The sequence below is a fragment of the Verticillium nonalfalfae genome, assembly GCF_003724135.2.
Source record: "Verticillium nonalfalfae strain VnAa140/NRRL 66861 chromosome Unknown scaffold_83, whole genome shotgun sequence".
NCBI classification, from domain to species: domain Eukaryota; kingdom Fungi; phylum Ascomycota; class Sordariomycetes; order Glomerellales; family Plectosphaerellaceae; genus Verticillium; species Verticillium nonalfalfae.
In genome coordinates, this window is record NW_021167308.1 from 78,564 (window position 1) to 93,346 (window position 14,783).

The 14,783-nt window shown below is 58.2% G+C and overlaps 6 protein-coding genes across 6 annotated transcripts; 2 read left to right on the forward strand and 4 right to left on the reverse strand.

Moving 5' to 3' along the window:
• Nucleotides 1-699: 699 nt before the first annotated feature.
• Nucleotides 700-1,809, reverse strand: D7B24_008897 (uncharacterized protein; the record flags this gene model as incomplete). The annotated part of the gene is made up of 3 exons (XM_028642979.1): nucleotides 700-1,002; nucleotides 1,071-1,240; nucleotides 1,395-1,809. The coding sequence occupies 3 exons, from the start codon at nucleotides 1,807-1,809 to the stop codon at nucleotides 700-702; spliced, it is 888 nt and encodes a 295-aa protein (XP_028493358.1).
• Nucleotides 1,810-3,212: 1,403 nt separating this feature from the next.
• On the forward strand, nucleotides 3,213-5,822 carry D7B24_008898 (uncharacterized protein; the record flags this gene model as incomplete). Its single annotated transcript, XM_028642980.1, has 1 exon — nucleotides 3,213-5,822. The coding sequence occupies one exon, from the start codon at nucleotides 3,213-3,215 to the stop codon at nucleotides 5,820-5,822; it is 2,610 nt and encodes an 869-aa protein (XP_028493359.1).
• Nucleotides 5,823-5,978: 156 nt separating this feature from the next.
• Nucleotides 5,979-6,206, reverse strand: D7B24_008899 (uncharacterized protein; the record flags this gene model as incomplete). Its single annotated transcript, XM_028642981.1, has 1 exon — nucleotides 5,979-6,206. One exon carries the CDS (start codon nucleotides 6,204-6,206, stop codon nucleotides 5,979-5,981), a length of 228 nt encoding a protein of 75 aa, XP_028493360.1.
• Nucleotides 6,207-8,511: 2,305 nt separating this feature from the next.
• Nucleotides 8,512-9,342, forward strand: D7B24_008900 (uncharacterized protein; the record flags this gene model as incomplete). The annotated part of the gene is made up of 1 exon (XM_028642982.1): nucleotides 8,512-9,342. One exon carries the CDS (start codon nucleotides 8,512-8,514, stop codon nucleotides 9,340-9,342), a length of 831 nt encoding a protein of 276 aa, XP_028493361.1.
• Nucleotides 9,343-9,758: 416 nt separating this feature from the next.
• D7B24_008901 (uncharacterized protein) lies at nucleotides 9,759-10,134 on the reverse strand (the record flags this gene model as incomplete). Its single annotated transcript, XM_028642983.1, has 2 exons — nucleotides 9,759-9,763; nucleotides 9,837-10,134. 2 exons carry the CDS (start codon nucleotides 10,132-10,134, stop codon nucleotides 9,759-9,761), a joined length of 303 nt encoding a protein of 100 aa, XP_028493362.1.
• Nucleotides 10,135-11,197: 1,063 nt separating this feature from the next.
• D7B24_008902 (uncharacterized protein) lies at nucleotides 11,198-14,782 on the reverse strand (the record flags this gene model as incomplete). Its single annotated transcript, XM_028642984.1, has 1 exon — nucleotides 11,198-14,782. One exon carries the CDS (start codon nucleotides 14,780-14,782, stop codon nucleotides 11,198-11,200), a length of 3,585 nt encoding a protein of 1,194 aa, XP_028493363.1.
• Between the last annotated feature and the right edge of the window lies 1 nt (nucleotide 14,783).

Genomic DNA, 14,783 nt, shown 5'->3' on the forward strand with positions numbered 1-14,783 from the left:
AAGAGAATTGAATGATAAACTCCTGTTTTCACCGTCGTATCCTGAATAAAGGGGGGTTGAGATGCCTGCCTGTGATTGCATTGGGCGACAACACCAGTACAGGTTACTGCGAAGCCTAGCAAGTAACTCATCAGGCAACCTCAGGTCACATCCTTGAAGGCCACACATACCACCTGAACGGTGAGGAATCAGAGAAGTGGTGAAGAATCCGCCCATTCTTACCGCCACATCCTGGCGGTCATGCACGGGCATTCGGCCTCATGGAATACCAACTCATCGGGACCGAATCAGAGTGCAGATATAGGCTGATGCTTCATGCAAACGAATCAACCTCGAGGCGATTGTCACCCGCTCATAGGCAGCCATTGACTCGACTAGTTTTTCGACCAACAGGCCATCTTCTGTCAAATTCATGAAGCATGTCACATTGATTGTTCGCAGCACATCGTGTGATTGACTAGTCTGAGGTGCATGGACATATGGCTTGTATCACCAAAGGTGCGTGATGCCTACAATCTACATCTGCTCTTTCGCTCGTCATCTCGCTATCCCGAGCGCCCTTCGACACGACAGGGGGCCTTTTCTCGAGTATTGGCGCCCGAAAAGCATCACGTCAAATTGAGCTTGCATTTTTCAAGCACATGCAGTCTAACAATTCCCCCACGACCACTTGCCCAAACCAGAGCAAGCGTCCACGATCTATTCTTTCGCCTCAATCTCCTGTATGGCCTTGAATACGCCGTTCGCCCTCTCGTCAAATTCTCTTCTCGCTTCCTCCTGCAGCTCATACGTCTCTGCAAGCCGGTCCACCATGTGCGGCGGCAGCACGGCCTTCTTGGCAGCCCTGTAGTCGTAGATGGTGACCTCTTCGATGCACCGCGCCGCGACCCGGCGGTGCTGCTCAGAAAGAAGCAGGGCGTCGAGTTTGAGGTGGTCGGACGCATAAGTCGGCCTCTCGGCGAGCTTGTAGACCACGGTGACTTGGTCGGGGTACGCCATAGGCTGTAGGGCGGGGTCAGCACCGCAACACAGCATTCAGTCAGGGCGCATGGGTGGGGTTTCGGGCATACGAATTTGAAGTCCGTCTTGATGCTCTTCAGAATGAGTCCCACGCCGCGCGGCGACATGATCTCGGCCCATTCCTTCGCTGCTTCGGGGCCGTCTCTCTTGCCGTGGGACAGGATCCAATTGACGCGTGCTGATTCGGCGAACTTGTTGTACATGACATTGTTGACGTGGCCTAGGCGGCGATGTAAGCGATGATTGATGCGAGGCCTGCCGCCGGGGGCAATGCAGCCTTACCCTGTGAACGTCAGCGGCTATCATTGACACCAGGGAGAGCCACTGACCATTGAATCCTACTCATCACGAAGCAAGACCACCTAGTCAGTCACCAGAAACCACCCAAACGTATGCCGTCCGTCGTGCTGAACTCACCATGTCACCCCAATTCACCTGATGCCGGTCAAGACCTCTCCACCCCTCACCCGTCAGGAAGCCATCGCGCCCCGCGAGAAAACCGAGCCACTGCGTCTCCGTGAGCCGCAGCAGCTGCCTCGCCTCCTCGTGCTTCCCCGAGCGAGACTCAACCGAAGCAATCCGTCGGATCCGTGCCTGCAGATCTGACAGCCATCTCGAGTTCAACGGGCTGGCGGGCGCGGCGGGCGTGGGTGTTTCTGAGACGAGCCTGCCCGGCGTATGCAGGCGGGCGCGAGAGGGCAGACGCGGTGAGGCCCTTGTGGTGCATCTGGAGCGAATCTGATGAGAAATGAGCGTCGAGGACCGCATTCTAGAAGCAAATTGATCCATAGCGATGAGTATGGAAGGGTCAGAGGCCGATGGCGGCAGTGCAACCGGGGATTCAAGGCCAAGTCAGGTACCAGTCGGTCGGTAGCTGCTTACGTCAATCCAGCGCGCATAGCCTCGGCATTAGACGCTCGGTGGGGGGGGGGGCCTATTGACCCGAGGGCCGGGTCCCAAACCACGGCGGGTCGGCTCCGGGAAGCGCCGCTTGTCCTCCGAATCTGCGGGGCCGCTTCCAGTCGCATGTCGCCGGTCCTGGTACGGCTCTCCTTGCCGTTGCGGAGGGATGGCGGAAGAGGCTGCCGAAACGGCACATACAGGAGAGGATCTGGTCAGGCCCTGTGGCGGTCGTCGTCCCACATTCCAACGGAAGAGTCCAAGCCGAGTTCCATGACAGAACTGCTCATCTCGTCGAGCCCCAAGTCTCTCCGACCCCAATCCCACCACAACTTGATCTCTCTCTCCAGCGACGAGCCAAGTGCACTCCACATCGACAGCAACGTCGTCCTAGCCCTCGCTGCAACCATGCCCCGAGAACCGAAATGAGAATCCGGTAGGACCAAGGCTCGGGAATCCCGCAGGTCGGATATCCCGATCGGCGCCCCGGGCTGATTGGCGCGGCAAATATTGCATTCGGACGATGTCTGCCATCCAGGTATCACCCTTCACAGCCTTTCTTGCAAGGCCGGCATCTGCCCAATGAAGGCATCGTTTCTCCAGACAACCAGGAGCAAATGACCCCACGAGTTCAGAGATCCGTATCGACCACCTCTAGAGCAAAAGAGGGGGGGGCGGGTGGACATGGCGAAAAGAGCCGGTATGGCAAGGGTGTTCCCCACGGGGTCAAGCCAAGATTATCTGGGTTTGTTGTGATTTCGAGATCTATATCCCAAAGCAGCCTCAAACTCCGTGTTACCTTGCAGCACTACGGGTGAAGACCGACGTCATTTGATGTCGGCACGTTCATGGGCCCGCACCCTCATAACGCCCTCGCCAGTGTGTGCAGCTGTTCGATCTTGTTTGCAGTAGGTAGTCTGGAGACCACGAGTCGTCCGGTGTCCTGGTTCCATGGGGAAGGTGCCGGAGTAGTCCCGGAGGCTGTGTTGGTCAGCCAAGGCCCGCCGATCACGATGCAACCCCGCGTCCAAGGGCCTCGTAAAAGCAGTCTACCCCGCAAATCCACATCCTCAGACCGACAGAGCGTTACATCTTTTGGGAAAGCATGCTGTGCAAATCGGGCATCTCGCCATAGATGGGAGCGACACCATGTCGATCGAAATGACCAGTATCGGAGTATCACCATGCGAGGATCACCTCCTACCTGCGAGGTTAAAAGTAAGTCGGGTTTAGCCAACATGAGGCAGAGTCATCACCTCGGATCGCCCAAGGTTTCTGTTCGCCAAATCAACATGGCCCTCAACATAGGCCGCCTGTCTTTTGAGCATCACCGCTCCGCCCTCGGCATAGCCGAGACCGAACCTAGAATCTCATGGCGATTCAATGGCACGGTTCAAGACTGGACCCAGAGCAGCTACGACCTCGAAATCATGCGCGGCAGCAGCGAGCCCAAGAGCTTCGCTGTAGACTCTTCAGACTCTGTGTACGTGCCGTGGCCGGATGGCCCCCTAGGTGAAGCTGAAGGTGCCGAAGTTCGTGTCCGCGCTCGTGGCGCCGACTCCGAGACGCCCTGGTCCGACTGGGTCCACGTCGAGACGGGGCTAACAGACAAGTGGGAGGATGTGAGCCCCATCACAACGCTATGCAAGCAGCCCACCGACGGACCGAAGCGGCCCATGTACTTCCGGAAAGACTTTGACGTACCCTCAAACCTCAAGTCGGCTCGCCTCTACATCACGGCCTTGGGGCTCTATGAGGCCGAGATCAACGGACGTCGAGTAGGAGACCATGTGCTCGCGCCAGGGTGGCAATCTTACAACCACCGACACGTCTATGACACGTACGACGTCACTGAGATGCTCGTCGCTGGTGAAAAATCAGTCCTCGGCGCCGTTGTTGGTGAAGGCTGGTTCTCTGGACGCCTCGGATGGGGCGGTGGAAACCGAAACATCTATGGCGATACGCTCGGCCTCTTGGCAGTGTTGATTTTGACGGCCGAAGACGGGACGACCATCGAGATACCTACCGACGCGTCGTGGAAGTCCTTGACTGAGGGTCCCATCATCTCGGGCGAGATCTACAATGGGGAACACTTCGACGACCGCATCGCTGTCGAGATTGAAGGGTGGGCAACGCGCTCTTTCAACGCCTCCGGCTGGTCTGGCACACGATCGCTAGACAAACTCAGAGGCCGCCTCGCCTCGCCCGACCAGCCGCCCATCCGAGCCACCGAAGAGATCAGACCACAGCGCATATTCAAGTCCCCCTCGGGCAAGACGCTGGTTGACTTTGGCCAGAACCTCGTCGGCTGGCTCCGAATTCGGGCCACCGGTCCGTCCGGTCACCGGATCCAGCTCAGACATGCAGAAGTCCTCGAAGACGGCGAGCTTGCTCGGAGACCCCTGCGTCAAGCCTGGCAGGAGGAACAAGTCTGGTTGAGTGGTCGGGAGATCACTTATGAGCCGAAATTCACCTATCACGGCTTCCGCTTCGCCCAGGTTGATGACTGGCCTGCCGAGACACCGCTGGACGCCGACCACCTAATAGCTGTCGTTGTGCACACGGACATGGAGCAAACGGGCTGGTTTGAGTCGTCGAACGAGCTCATCAACAAATTTCATTCCAATGTGCGCTGGTCAATGAAGGGCAACTTTATGTCTATCCCAACAGACTGTCCCCAGCGAGACGAACGCGCTGGGTGGACAGGTGATGCTCACATGTTTGGGCCAACGGCAAACTACCTGTACGACACGGCCGGGTTTTGGCGTGGCTGGCACCGAGACGTGTGGTCGGAAATGTCTTCCAACGGGAAGATGATTCCGTACGCATACACACCAACAATACCCTCAGGTTTCGGTGATCAAATGCCGACCGCCATCTGGGGAGACGTGGTCGTCGGTAGTCCTTGGAATACATGGCAAGCGTTTGGCGATTCTGTATTACTAAGGGAACACCTCCCACAGGCTCAAAATTGGATCGACAAGGGCGTTGCGAGGAACAGCGATGGTCTTTGGGACCGCACAAAGTTCCAATTCGGAGATTGGCTCGATCCCGAGTCGCCATTCAATGATCCGGCCCAGTCCATGACGAGTCCGTATCTCGTCGCCGACGCCTACCTAGTACAGATGACGGGACTTCTCGCCGACATCGTTGAGGCACTGGGCGAGGCTGGCGATGTGGTAGACAAGTACCGCGCACAGCGCTCTGACTTGCAGCAGATGTTCCAGCAAGACTGGATGTCCGATGGTCGGCTCGCCAACGCGACCCAGACTGCCTATGCTCTGGCTCTTGAATTTGATCTCTTTTCCAACGTCAAAGACCTGACGAATGGCACTGATACTCTGCGGCAACTGATCGCCGATAACGATTATCTCGTCGGCACCGGCTTCGCGGGAACCGCGCCTCTCGGTGGCGCCCTGACCAAAGCGAACGCAACAGAGGACTTCTACCGAATGCTGCTCCAGGAGAAGAGTCCCTCATGGCTCTATCAAGTTGTCATGGGCGGAACGACCACCTGGGAACGATGGGACAGCCTTCTACCAGACGGCTCGCTAAACCCCGGCGAGATGCTGAGCTTCAATCACTATGCATTCGGCTCGGTCGCCGACTGGATTCATCGAAACACGGGGGGGATCGCCCCTGCCGAACCGGGCTACAAGAGAATAAGGGTCGCGCCCGTTCCAGGAGGCGGTATTACCAAAGCGAAGGCCACTTTAGTCAGCCCCTTCGGAAGGATTTCGACGGACTGGAGTGTCGATGAGCATGGTTTCCATCTCACATTGGAAGTGCCACCAAACTCTCGAGCTATTGTGGTCATGCCTAGCACCGGCCAGTCTATCGAGGTTGGCTCAGGCAGTCATGAGTTTAGCGATGCTGGATTCCGCATGCCTGGAAGCGGTTGAAAGTGTAGACTTCGATTCGCAGGTTTCCTTGGGAGATTAGTCGTCAGAAAAAGCAAATTTATGCAATGTGGAAGGAATTGTGGTGTAGCATCTCTCGCATCTGAAATTTCATGACTCGAGAGTTGACAAATCCACCCATGAAATTGACGAGGGTCATCAGAGGGCGCTCAGGACCCTATCAACCATGATATCAGAACTGGCACCCCGCATAAAGTTGTCGAAGAATGTTATATTCACGCCCTGCGGAGCCCAATCATCTACCCCGGCGGCGAGATACGGGGTCGGGGACCGCGCTTGGTACGCTTGGTGCACTTCGTTGTTGTTTTTGTCGTTGGAGTAGTAGAGACCGGGATCATCAGCCGTAGACGCTGAAGTACTGAGCATTGTCTGAGGTGTGGGTAGATGAGGGTGTAAAGAGGGAAGCCGTCATCGACGGCGAGCATTACTGACGTTGGTTTGGTCACTTGTTTGAATCAGTGATAGCTGACTGGGGCGTTTCGCCCCTCCAAAAAAACGGACAAACGTTCATGCGTATGGCTGTCCTTGTACTTCCCTCCCTTCTGACGTGCTTCCGCGGAATGGGTGCGCCGTGGGGGGGCAGGGACGGGATGCCTGTCAGCAGGTGCCGCCAGCACGTTCCAAAGGCAGGTGCACAGGACGTGGGTTGGGGTTGTCCCTGCCCCGTATGACCCCGAATGTCTTGCATTTCGTTGCGTTGCTTCCTAGCGTTACCTTACCAACATGATGTACTCGCCTGAGCAGGCATGTCACTGCTGCTCTCAGTTACCCCGCTGGCAGAACCTGACAGGTATCACAACGCAGCGACATATTGGCTTGACGGACGCAAATAACCTTCTCATCATCTCATTATCGCAGCGAATACTGACGAAGTTGCTTGACTTGCCGAAATACTTGGAGAGAATCATTTGCAATCATCAAGGCCTGTCGCTTCCTTTTTCTCGACATTTCCCTCGAATCCTTATGCCTAGCCTTCCCTTTGATCATGACGTTCTCGGGCTCGGCTCCTTCCGGCTTTTCGGCCTCGTTTTGCACCGCAATTTGAGGGACAGGCTAGTGGTTTGACATGATGACGTGAAGCTATCGTCACTGATCACCCAAGAAACGCCTTTGAGCACACACGAGGTCGTCAGGGAGGGCGGCTCGGAACAAATCTTACATGCCGAATGGAACGTAACACGACATTGAGGCCCGGCGAAGTAGTGCTGACTGACTGATACAGTGCTGAATCCAACATTTCATCATCGCGAGCGGTCAAGAACACAGCATGCTTCAGCTAAAGATCCAGCTCCAGCAGGTGTCTCACCAGCCATCTCCTACGTCCTCCCACGAGATGTCTCCGGGAGCGACTGACCGTAAATTTGAAGAGCGGTGGACTGTTGACTAGCGGAACATGGCTCCATCGCGACTTTGAGACCGGCTGCAGCCTCGAAGCCATAGTCCGTTTGGGCCCGAAGCTTCATTTGCGCCTTGCCGTGGTTGGGGCTCATTGTCGAGGCTGGCTATTCCGGGACACGAGCCTCTCTCTGTGTGACATGTGGTCGCGGAGAAGGCTCGAGTCGTCAACCACCAACACGGCCTGGAAGCGTATCCGCCGAGACAGCGTGGGAGCTACGCCCGCCATGGTGAGAGACATTGGGAGCCCAGATGACCAAGGCAGCCCGTCACGAGCAAGGCCCAAGCCGGATCGCCGCAGCACCCGCACTCGGCCGCCGCTCGAAAGGTGCAAATGCAAGCCACGATGGCGATGCCGACTGGACGCTGTTACGTTACCGTATGCGAAGGGCGGAGGGGGAAAGAGACAGTCGACGTCGGGACGACAGTCAGCACTCGACATGGCTCGCCAGAGTTGGTGTGGTCAGCTGCTCAGCCGCAAGCACACCAACGGATGCAAAGGCTAGACATTCGGCCATGCGGCGCCGTGCTGCGATTGGGGCGAGTCCGCCTGCCAGGCGGAGCAAAGCCCGTAAGCTGGGGAAGTGGATGACGCTGCCGTTGGCGCTAGGCCCGATCGGCTGAAGGATGCACCCAACAACTACAGACACGAGTGAAAATAGCAACGCGAGGTGGCTTGCCAAGTGGCTTACTGGCCCGCTGGCCGGAGTGTTTAAGCTTCCCCCATGTGCTCAGCTTGTCCCAGTCGGGAGTCGCGTTGGCCGTCGAGTCCATCGAGGACATTCGTAAGAAATCCCGTCAGATCGTCGGATCGCAAGACCCCCCCCCTCCCCCCCCGGCGAACACTCAGGCGTAAGGCTGAGTAGGCCGAGTAGTCGGTGAAGCTGCGCCCAATCTGCAGCAGCCCACCAACTATGGTGGCCTACCTATGTCCCTAGTTGTCTAAGGCGGGATAGGGCATGTGCTTGTGGAGGCGGAGGCGGAGGCCATGGGAAGCTTACACCAAGACTCGAGCCGTACAGTAGGCCAACAACATCAATCGTATCGCCTCACGGACATGTGGAATAGGAGCTGCTGGAGTGTTGCACCTATATAAGATCTAATGATCTTTCCTACCATTCATTGTTTCTCATCACTCTCATCACTCACAGCATCTTCCGCCCTCTACCCTCGTCTCAACTAATCACTGACACGACAATCTCACGTACCTACAACCCCACCTTTATCTACCCAACCCAACACCAAGCACTTAATACCTATACCTCCACACTTCAACATGCGCTACTCCCTTACTCTCATCGCCTTTGCCGTCACGGCCCTCGCCCTCCCCACCGCCAAGCCCGCCGACGACGGCTCATGGGCTCCGGGCAAATACGAGGGCCCCGGCACCCCCTACGATGATGGAAAGTGGTACCCTGGAAAATACCCCGGTGCTAAGGAGAAGCGCGCCGACGACGGATCCTGGGCGCCCGGAAAGTACGAGGGCGCCGGTACACCTTACGACGACGGCAAGTGGTATCCCGGCAAATACCCTGGCGCCAAGGAGAAGCGGGCCGATGATGGCAAGTGGGCTCCGGGCAAGTACGAGGGTGCCGGTACCCCCTATGACGATGGAAAGTGGTACCCCGGAAAGTATCCTGGTGCCAAGGCAAAGCGTGCCGACGATGGCAAGTGGGCTCCGGGCAAGTACGAAGGCGCTGGCACTCCTTATGATGACGGCAAGTGGTACCCTGGAAAATACCCTGGCGCCAAGGAGAAGCGCGCCGATGATGGCAAGTGGGCGCCTGGCAAGTATGAAGGCGCCGGCACCCCCTACGATGATGGAAAGTGGTACCCTGGAAAATACCCCGGTGCTAAGGAGAAGAGGGCGGATGACGGCAAGTGGGCGCCTGGCAAGTACGAGGGCGCCGGTACTCCCTACGATGATGGCAAGTGGTACCCTGGCAAGTACCCCGGTGCTAAGGAGAAGAGGGAGGATGATGGCAGCTGGTATCCTGGCAAGTACGAGGGCGCCGGTACTCCCTACGATGATGGCAAGTGGCACGAGGGCAAGTACGAGGGCAAGGGAACCCCCTATGATGATGGCAAGTGGCACCCTGAGCAGTGAGATGACGGTTCCTCCTCCATCCTCTTCTTCTTCTTCTTCTTCTTTCTCCTTTCTTCATCCCTTCCTTAGAGACATAGATTTTGGTTTGCATTTTAGCGGGGGTCTTGGTCCTTCCTTTACTGGGTAGCGGGTTTTTTCAGCATTAATTTCATACTACACTCCTTGACTATACTCTTTTCTTGTTGCAAAGTGAATGTTCGCCTGAATGCTCATGATGACCATTGCCCCTTTCTCACTAGCATTGCTGCTATGCTGGGGTCGAATCTGTCTCGCACTCGAATGCACGGAATCGAGTCGGTAGTCTCGCTTCTCCTGTTGCTTTGCTTCTCCTGCTCGGCTGGTTCTTGTACAGCCACGATGAACCGACCACTGTGGGGACGATAACTTGGCTTGGCTCACTCCCATTCCAATACCCGTCATGCTAAGCCGGACGGCAGAGTTCACAGTAGGTAAACCATCGAGGCACTTAGCAGCGCTTTTTCGTAAACACCTACGGCCTTCCACGCCAACCTCGGCCAGAAACTCGTCCAGCCCCGCAAACTTGACCTCGAACACAGGTCGTACCACTCGTCCAAAACGCTCAGCGTCCCTCCAGGGCAGAGTCAGCAGAAGACTGGAGACGAAAGCGGTACCAAAGGCTTCAGTATCAGCGGGGTTAATGTCAGGATGCTTGGGCGCAATCTTCCAGTAGCCCTTCGAGACGCCAGCCTGCAGGTAGTCGGCTCGAAGACTCTCAACGCTGGAGGGCCCGCGGAGGTGTTCGCCAAGGGCGATGAGATGGTGGACCGTCATGACGCTACACTGGATTTAGCCCTGAACGAGCCAGACGACGTCGCTGACAATCGTGAGAGCGACACGAGTGTCTTCGTTTCCCTCGAGGAAGAGACCCTTTCCCGTCGCCAAGGGACCGTGAACAATCTCCCGAGCGGGGCCTGCATAAAGATCAGCAGCTGAGTCCCGTGGATGTTACGATATTCATGCAGCCGGATCCTCCTACAACCGCAAGATTGACCATGGCGTCCAAATCGCGCGTACGTCTTGTGTTGTATCTAGCTCGGTGGGGTCCTTCAAGTGAGGGCGTGACAGGCAACCGAACATTACGCTGTCATGAATGTCGAGTGAAATGCAAGGCAAATGTAGGGGAGGTCTCTTGTTGCAGGCGGCGAGAGGAGCTCTGGCGTCCGCCGACAATTCGGCCGAAACTGTCACGGATGCTGAGTGGGTGGGGCCGTCCTAATAACGGCCGAGCATTGTGTACAGGAGGACTGATGTAAAGATTTTGCTGAAAAGAAAAAAAAAAGAAAAAAAGGGACTCCATCGAGGGCGGCCCAGACAAAGCCTCATACCGTCTGATTGACCTCTACTATAGAATCCTCCATGAAAAGTCTAGACCGGCCAGTCCATCAGAGTGCTTTATAGAGACGCCCAATGGCTGCATACGATCACCGCCACCATTCAGGGGCATCAACAAAAACCAACCTTCCTAGATAGGTATACCTCGCACAGACGGGTGCATCAATCGCAAGGGAAGAAAGCTACCGCTGAATACGGCAAGGAGGCCAAATCGAGCTCAATCAGTAGACATTTCTACCTAGGTAGCTATACAAAACCACGAATAGCCAAAAACATGTACTCCACGCAAGGCTTAAAGCCGAAAGCGACCGACCGAAAACACCATCCAGTCCCGTGCTGTCCCAGCTTCCCATATTTAGCAAAATAAGACACAGACACATTCAAACCCGTGTTCGCGCCGGTCCCTGAGCCCGAAATCAGATGTCCCCCTTCCTTCCTCATCTCAACGTGCGCATGCCAGCTTTGTTTTCATCCGCCGCTTACCCTGACAGTACCTCCTCTATCAGGGCGACCCCCGAGTGGGACTCGGGCTCCCCTCGCGGCTCTTCACCTCAAAGCTCTCGACCATCCTCAGCACCCTCGTCTTGGGTCTCTCGATGCGTACCGCCTCGGCCGTCCGCAACGTCAGGCTTGGTCGCGGCTCCGATTCGCTGATGCCCGACTCGGTCGTCGAGATGCGCTTTAGCTCACGCTCGCTGGCCGCGGATGGGACCCTGAGCTCACGGCCCCGGGCCGGCGCCCACAGGTCCTCGTCGGCGATTGAAATGGATGAGGAAGAAGAGGACGGTGGCGGGATCATCACAGAAGGCGCCCCCGCCTTCTCGTCCACCACCTCCTCGACAGGTTCTACCGATTTCTTCTTCTGAATCCTCAACGGCTCGGGCGAGGGCGCAGACCTGGGGTCGAATCCTCCGGTGGTGACATCTGGACGCTCCCGCTCCCGCTCCGCCTCCTCGGGCGAAGGTGACAACGCGAGTCCGACCTTTTCCGGGTCCACAGCCGAGGCCCCATCGTCAATGCTCGCCTCGTCGCCATTGACGACCCTCAGCCGCTCTTTGGGCACGGTGAACATGAACTGCACGAGCCTCTTCTCAATGGCCCTCTCGATGTCCCAATCCTCCTCACTCATGCCCGGCGGCGGGCCCTCGTCACCGCCACGGGCACCGCTACCGCCGGCGTCATTCACTCCCTCGCCGTCCTGCCAACCGCTACGACCTTGCTTCCGCCTCAGCAGCTCGGCGCCGCCGATGCCGCTGAGCCCGAGTCGTGATTCATATGCCGTGGACGCGAGCTCGTCGCGGCCGTCGAGTGATGACCGCCGCGCCGGCGAAATGCTGCCGACGCTGCTGTCGGCGGGGCTGCCACCGCCCGAGACGCTGAAGACACGCCGCAAGCTGCCGAGCCAGCCCTTGCCGCGGCGGGGCTTGCTCTTGCTGGGGCTGCCGGGGACGATGAAGTTGTCTTCTTCGTCATCGTCGTCGCCGTGGTGGGGGTAACTTGAGCCGCGCGCGTGGCCGCCCTGATAGTGCTGCTCCCGTGTGGGGCTAGACCTCTCGCCGCGAAGAAGCAGCGAGGGGCCCTCAGCCTGCAGCGAGGTGAAGTTGCTCTTGGCCGTGGAGAAGGTGTGGGCGCTGTTGCTTGAGCTTGAACCTGAGCCTGAACCCGACGTGCCGAGACGGCCATCATTGTTGGTGGCGCCGCCGGCCGAGAGCAACGTGCCCGTGTGAGTTGGTGATGCGCGATAAGGTGTGTAGGATCGTGCCGTGCCAGCGGCTGATCCGGACCGCGACAGAAGGCTGCTGAACGTACTGCGGTTCGAGTCAGAAAGGCCGCTGCCCGTGCGCTCGTCGTCGGGCCCGGTAGTGCCGGACCGGGCAGAGCGCATTGAGGCGCGGCGTGTCGGCGAGCCACGGCCTGCGCGGGGAGGCATCTGCGCGAAGAGGGCCTCGGCGGCATCGACGTCCGACTGCCAGTCCTGGACCTCCGGATCGACAAAGCCCCGCTGATGGTTTCGGTCGGGGCTCGGCGTGAGAGCGGCTCGATTGGGCGGCAAGAAGGCGATGGGCCCAGCCGTGGCGGATGTAGATGCTTCCATGCCTGAGTGTCTCGGTGTGGCAAAAGGATCGGAATACGTTTGCGATGTCGGTGTCTCGGGTCCCATATCCGGGTCTCGCATGAGAACAGGGCCGTCGGGGGCTTCTTCATCGGCCTCGTAGATCGGATGAATGTGGCCCGCCGTCGGCAAATTGCCGGGGCGCGAGGCGGTGGGCTGGTAGGCGCCCCTTGCGGTCTTGGATATGACAGGTTTTCTCGGGATGAGCAGGCCGGCGGGCGCGTTGCCGCCGTAGCCTCCGAGTGCGCTGCGATTGTTCCTCAACGTCTCGTATCCGAGAGACCTCGAGCCTTGGTCGTAGGGGTCGTGTCCGCCCGTATACCACGAGTTGGACGACCATGGATCGTCTCGTTCGACCATCTCATCATCAGCGTGCAGAAAGCGCGCAGCATCCTGCGCCAGACCCTGCACCGCTCGATCGCGATCCTGTCTTTGCTTCTTGATCCGCTTTCGGTAGCAGAACCACACGACAACGGCACCAATGACAGCGAGGAGGCCGACGCCGAGACCGACACCGAGGCCTACTTTTTTCATAGTCTCGTTTTTGTTGTCATTCTTGGAGCTCCCTTCTGAAGCTCCCGAACCATTCCCTCCCGTGCTCGAGCTTGATGACGGGTTCGTGTAGCTTGATCCCCAGGACAAGGAGGTCAGGTTGAGAAACCGAGGCGAGCCGCTGCTCTGCTGCCTCTTGACCTTGCTGCGTGACCCAGATATTTCAAACCCGCCATAGGTCATCATAACATTACCGGGCAGCAGGACGGCGCCGTGGCCGTAGACACCCGACCCCTGCGGCTGGTCGTCTGGTATCTCCCACGCCCACTCGCCATACGAGTTGCCCATCCTCAGCACGGCGAGCTGCGGATCGGCGGCGTGGGCGACGGTGCCAACCCAGCCACCAAGGACGACGAGGGCGTCGCCCGCTTCGTTGAGAACGGCTGTGTGGCCTGATCGACTGTCGACGGACGATGGCGTGGCTCTCCTCGAGACGCCCTTGACGGCGAGCTCGGACCCGGGAAGACCACCGTCGGGCCCGTTGATAGAGAGGAAAGACCACGACTCGGCCGGCAGATTCCAGATTGCGGCAGTGCTCATGTTGATAAAGGCCGTCTCGGTATGGCCGCCGAGTAAAACGTAACTACGCTGCTGGGTGATTGTGTCGGATCTGTTGGTGATGGAAGGGCTCAGGGGGGTCAGTGAGAAGCCGGCCTCGGGGAAGGCTGGGCCCTTGGAGGTGATGAGCGATGCTGTGTAGCTCAGCTCGCTTTCGCTGGCGCTGTCTCGTGCGACGCGGACCATCTGCTTCGAGTAGTTGGCGGCCGACTGCCAAGATGGTGCGTCCTCGGAGGGTGTCGAGCACATGCCGCCATAGGAGTAAAGAATGGGTTCAGACATGACGGGGGCCAGAACTGAGGAGTAGCTGATGGCGGCGCCGAGAAAGTGTGGGTTGGGCTGGGCTTCATCGTCGTTGCTGTCGTTCGTATCGCGGGCGGTGTTAGCGGCAGCCTTTTCCCAGGACCCGTCTCTCGAATCGGAGGCCATGTCTGCGGGTGTGTAGGTCCAGACGTCGAAACCGCCGGCAGCGGCGCAGTCGCCGGCCTGCACGATAATGGTGCCATTGTCGGCCACGGTCGGCAGGAAGGCTGTCGTGTCCTTGGCGTTGCGCAAGAAGGGCAGGTCGGAGGAAATGGTTTCAATACTGGTGTCGCCATCGACTGTGGCTGAGATATTGACTGACAGGAGGTCGACATGCGTCTTGCCGTCGGTAGATGAAGAGGAGGGGCGAAAAATGTAGGCGATGTCGCTGCCGTTGGATGAGGTTCGATCCGGCAGGAGCACGGTCGTCGGTACGTAGGGAAGCGTCTGGGCGGCCGAGGCGACGGCCGGCAGAAGAGCGACGACGGCAAGCAGCGCCGTCACCCGGGTGGCTGCATCACTGGTGACGGCTGCGGCTTGCTGCCATGGATGCGACGGCATC